Here is a 4311-nt window from a genome sequence, read left to right on the forward strand (position 1 = left end):
ACTATGAGTCAGATTCTACTCAATGGCAGTGCGCTGTTTTACAGTACTTTGGCACCTACAGGCAGTGCTCACAAGGGTATTCTGGACAATAATGGCACAAATACAAACAAATATTAAACCAAATCTAAAGCCAGTCAGTCTTAAATCTCAATGAATTTATCAACTTCTGTCGTAGGTTCTAAATGTAAATGAACAGCTCTGGATATGAAGTTAATATAAGGGTTATAACAACATTGTTCTTATCAATACCAATAGTAAAATACATATAGTTACTGGCAAAACATTTCCAAATAATTTATATTTTTACTTAACCTAAATGGAGAAGTTCTCAATTACTTAGATTCTATCAAATTTACCAGTCACCAGAACTTGTTATGAAGAGCTTTCACGCTATTCTAGTTACTGAAATGGGAACTCATCTCCATCTCTAAGTGGTTGTTATCTTAAAAACTTATTTCCAGCCTTTTTGGCATATGTACGATGTTATTACTGAGTTTTATAAAATCATTTTGCCCTTTCTCTAAAGTTCTGTGTAAAATGGATCTTTTTTTTACACAGATTTTGGGTTATCTTACTTGGTGGATTTCCCAAGAAAAATAGATTCATTGGAAGCATCTAGTATCTCACTGTTGTCCATCTTTCACATGTCTTACTACTATCAAATTGAAGGTTAATTCAAAAGACACTTTTAAATCCTAAACCCAGAAGTATTATATATATGTGCATATTTTAAGTCATTTTAGTTATCACCAGCATGTTGTTGTTGTTGTTGTGTGCCGTCGAGTCGGCCCCGACTCATAGTGACCCCTCCTTGGGTTTCCGAGGCAGTATCACTACGGAAGTAGGATTGCCCAACCTTCCTTCCGAGGAGTTAATCCTAATTAACCCATAAGTAAACTTTGGCAATTATTTTGCATTAATTTTTATGAATAACAAATAAGAACATCAAATCAATATATAAAATTTGAATCTTTTTTGTCCATTTTTAGAGTTCAGATAACTGCAGCTTAGCTATTTTATTTGTACACACATACATATATATGTGAGAGATATATGCTACATTTGCATAGTGTGTAAGGCATTTGACTGTGGTGGTCCAAACCCACCAGCCACTCTTTGGAAGGAAAATTGGGCAATCTGTTTCCATAGAGATACCACCTTGGAAACCCAAGGAGGGGTTGCTATGAGTCGCAATGGACTCAACGGCAGTGAGTTTGGTTTTTGGTATACTACATATGTTTGCTGATATTGTGCAGCCCTGATGATACAGTGGTTAATCACTTGGCTGCTAACCAGAAGGTTGATGGTTTGAGCCCCCCAGCCACTATGCAGATGAGAGATGTGGCAGTCTCTTCTGTAAAGATTTACAGCCTTGGAAACACAATTTACTCTGTTTACTCTGTCTTACAGGGTCACGATGAGTCAGAATCAACTCAATGCCAATGGGTTTGGTTTTGGGTTCCCTACATAAGATAAATAATGGTACATAATTATTTTAAATATTAAAATAATTTATTAGGATATTTTGGAAAAGGCATTTTTATAAAATTTTAATCTTAATTTTAAATCAATTTTAGGGTACAGGAAACCTCTTTAATTAATGAAATCTATGATGGAATAAAATATTCCTGTTTACTTGTTTCTCTGTGTTCTTTATTTTTACAGGGCTATGTTTGAAGTAAACATGAAAGAAAGAGATGATGGAAGTGTTACCATTACTAATTTGTCCTCCAAAGCAGTAAAAGCATTTCTTGATTTTGCCTATACTGGAAAAACAAAGATAACAGATGATAATGTAGAAATGTTCTTTCAGTTGTCATCATTTCTTCAAGTTTCCTTCCTATCTAAAGCTTGCAGTGACTTTTTAATAAACAGTATTGATGTTGTCAATTGTTTACAATTATTATCAATATCAGATAGCTATGGTTCTACCCGTTTGTTTGATCGTGCATTATACTTTGTACAACATCACTTTTCTTTGTTACTTAAATCCAGTGATTTCTTAGAGATAAATTTTAGTGTACTACAAAAATGTCTGGAATCGGATGAATTAAATGTTCCTGAAGAAGAAACTGTACTGAAAGTGGTCCTTAGTTGGACTAAACATAACTTAGAGTCAAGGCAAAAGCATCTGCCTCACTTGATTAAAAAAGTGAGATTACATCAGTTATCTGAGGAGGTACTCCGAGACTGTCTGCTCAGGGAAGAGTGTTTGCTCAAAAGTACAAACTGCTTTGATATAATCATGGATGCAATTAAGTGTGTGCAAGATTCTGGTGGACTTTTCCCCGATGCTCGACCATCCACAACTGAAAAATACATATTTGTTCACAAAACTGAGGAAAATGGAGAAAATCGATACACGTTTTGCTATAATATTAAAGCTGATTCATGGAAAACACTACCACAATCACACCTGATTGATTTGCCAGGATCCAGCCTGTCTAGTTATGGAGAAAAAATATTCTTGACAGGTGGTTGCAAAGGGAAGTGTTATAGAACTGTTCGACTTCATATTGCTGAGTCATATCATGATGCCACTGATCAAACCTGGTGCTACTGTCCAGTCAAAAATGATTTCTTCTTGGTATCAACTATGAAAACATCTAGAACCATGCATGCATCAGTTATGGCTCTCAATAGACTGTTTGTCATAGGTGGAAAGACTAGAGAATCTCAGGACATTAGAAGCCTCTTAGATGTTGAATCTTACAATCCTCTTTCCAAAGAATGGGTGTCTGTTAGCCCACTGCCCAGAGGCATATACTATCCAGAAGCAAGTGCATGCCAAAATGTAATTTATGTTCTTGGATCAGAGGTAGAGATTACAGATTCCTTTAACCCATCTCTTGATTGCTTTTTTAAATACGATGCTGCAACTGATCAGTGGTCTGAACTAGTAGCGGAATTTGGGCAATTTTTTCATGCAACACTAATTAAAGCAGTCCCAGTAAATTATACACTGTATATATGTGACCTTTCCACCTATAAAGTGTATAGTTTTTGTCCAGATACTTGTGTTTGGAAAGGTGAAGGATCATTTGAATGTGCAGGATTTAATGCAGGTGCAGTTGGCATTGAGGATAAAATTTATATATTAGGTGGTGATTATGCACCAGATGAAATCACAGATGAAGTGCAGGTCTACCACAGCAGCAGGTCAGAATGGGAAGAAGTTTCACCAATGCCAATAGCTTTAACTGAATTTTACTGCCAGGTGGTTCAGTTTAATAAATACAGGGACCCTTGGTTTTCTAATCATTTCTAAAAGTAATTTATGCTTGGACCTTCTAAAACTATTGCTGTTCTATAAACATACAGTAGATTTGTTAACCATCATGATAGGGGAAGGGTCTTCATATCTTAATCCTATGTCCCTGCTATTAGAGAATTACTATGTATACACCACAGTATATGTATTAACAGTTCCCAGAAACTTATGAGGTACATTTTACCAAAAATATGCTGACTGTAATTTAATCTTTGGGAACACAGGAGTCTCTCTCTGATGCTGTGATATTTTTATTTTTAAGGTATCCATGCAAGGCAATAAAAACATCAAAGTTTGGAGATTCTCACTATTTAGATGGGAGAAGTCTCTTTAGGTAATAGAAATGAGTATTATTAAACTCCTTATTACATAATGTAAAAAATAAGTTAGACAGTGGTGAGAACCCTGCCACTTTATGTAGGTATAAGAGTTCTTGAGTTCCTATCCTTTCTGATAATCAGTTCTTTTACCATTTTTTTGGTCAGAAATTTTTCTAACATGTAATCTATTTCCCAAGCCTTCTGAACAGGATGCTAAACATCTTTTTCTTTTATGATTCAGTTCTCCATTAAGAGCATAATGTACCATGTTATAGTGCCATAATGTCACTTGTAGTTACTGAAATGTTTTTAAAATTGCTGAAACTATTAAGCCCTCCTATCAGTTGGTTTCAGTTTCTAGCAGTATCATACCTCCCTTCTTATTCTTTGGCCCAAGCTTAGTAAACTAGCATTCTTAATTCAGTTAGTCGTTCTAAGTTAAATCTGACCTAAGTTTATCTCGGAATGTATCCCATTGAAGGAGCTCTGGTAATGCAGTGGTTAAAGTGCTCAGCTGATAACCAAAAGGTTGAAGTTGGAAACCACCAGCTGCACTGTAGAAAAAAGATAAGGCAGTTTGCTTCCATAAAGATTTACAGACTTAGAAACCCTATAGGGCAGTTGTACTCTGCCCCATAGGGTCTCTATGAGTTAGAATCGCCTCAGTGGCAGTGGATTTTGGGTATCACATTGAGTATAATTCTTGGAATATAGGATGAT

General features: G+C 35.5%; 1 protein-coding gene across 1 annotated transcript in view; it reads left to right on the forward strand.

Moving 5' to 3' along the window:
- The window catches only part of KBTBD3 (kelch repeat and BTB domain containing 3), a 10511-nt gene extending 7243 nt beyond the window's left edge, over positions 1-3268 (forward strand). The window contains exon 2 of the mRNA XM_007945992.2: positions 1666-3268. Coding sequence (XP_007944183.1) covers positions 1666-3268 — 1603 coding nt within the window. The remainder of the gene's footprint in view (positions 1-1665) is intronic.
- The last annotated feature ends 1043 nt before the right edge of the window (positions 3269-4311 follow it).

This window comes from Orycteropus afer, unplaced genomic scaffold (genome assembly GCF_000298275.1).
Source record: "Orycteropus afer afer isolate SDZICR_OR568_19922 unplaced genomic scaffold, OryAfe1.0 scaffold00147, whole genome shotgun sequence".
Taxonomy (NCBI): domain Eukaryota; kingdom Metazoa; phylum Chordata; class Mammalia; order Tubulidentata; family Orycteropodidae; genus Orycteropus; species Orycteropus afer.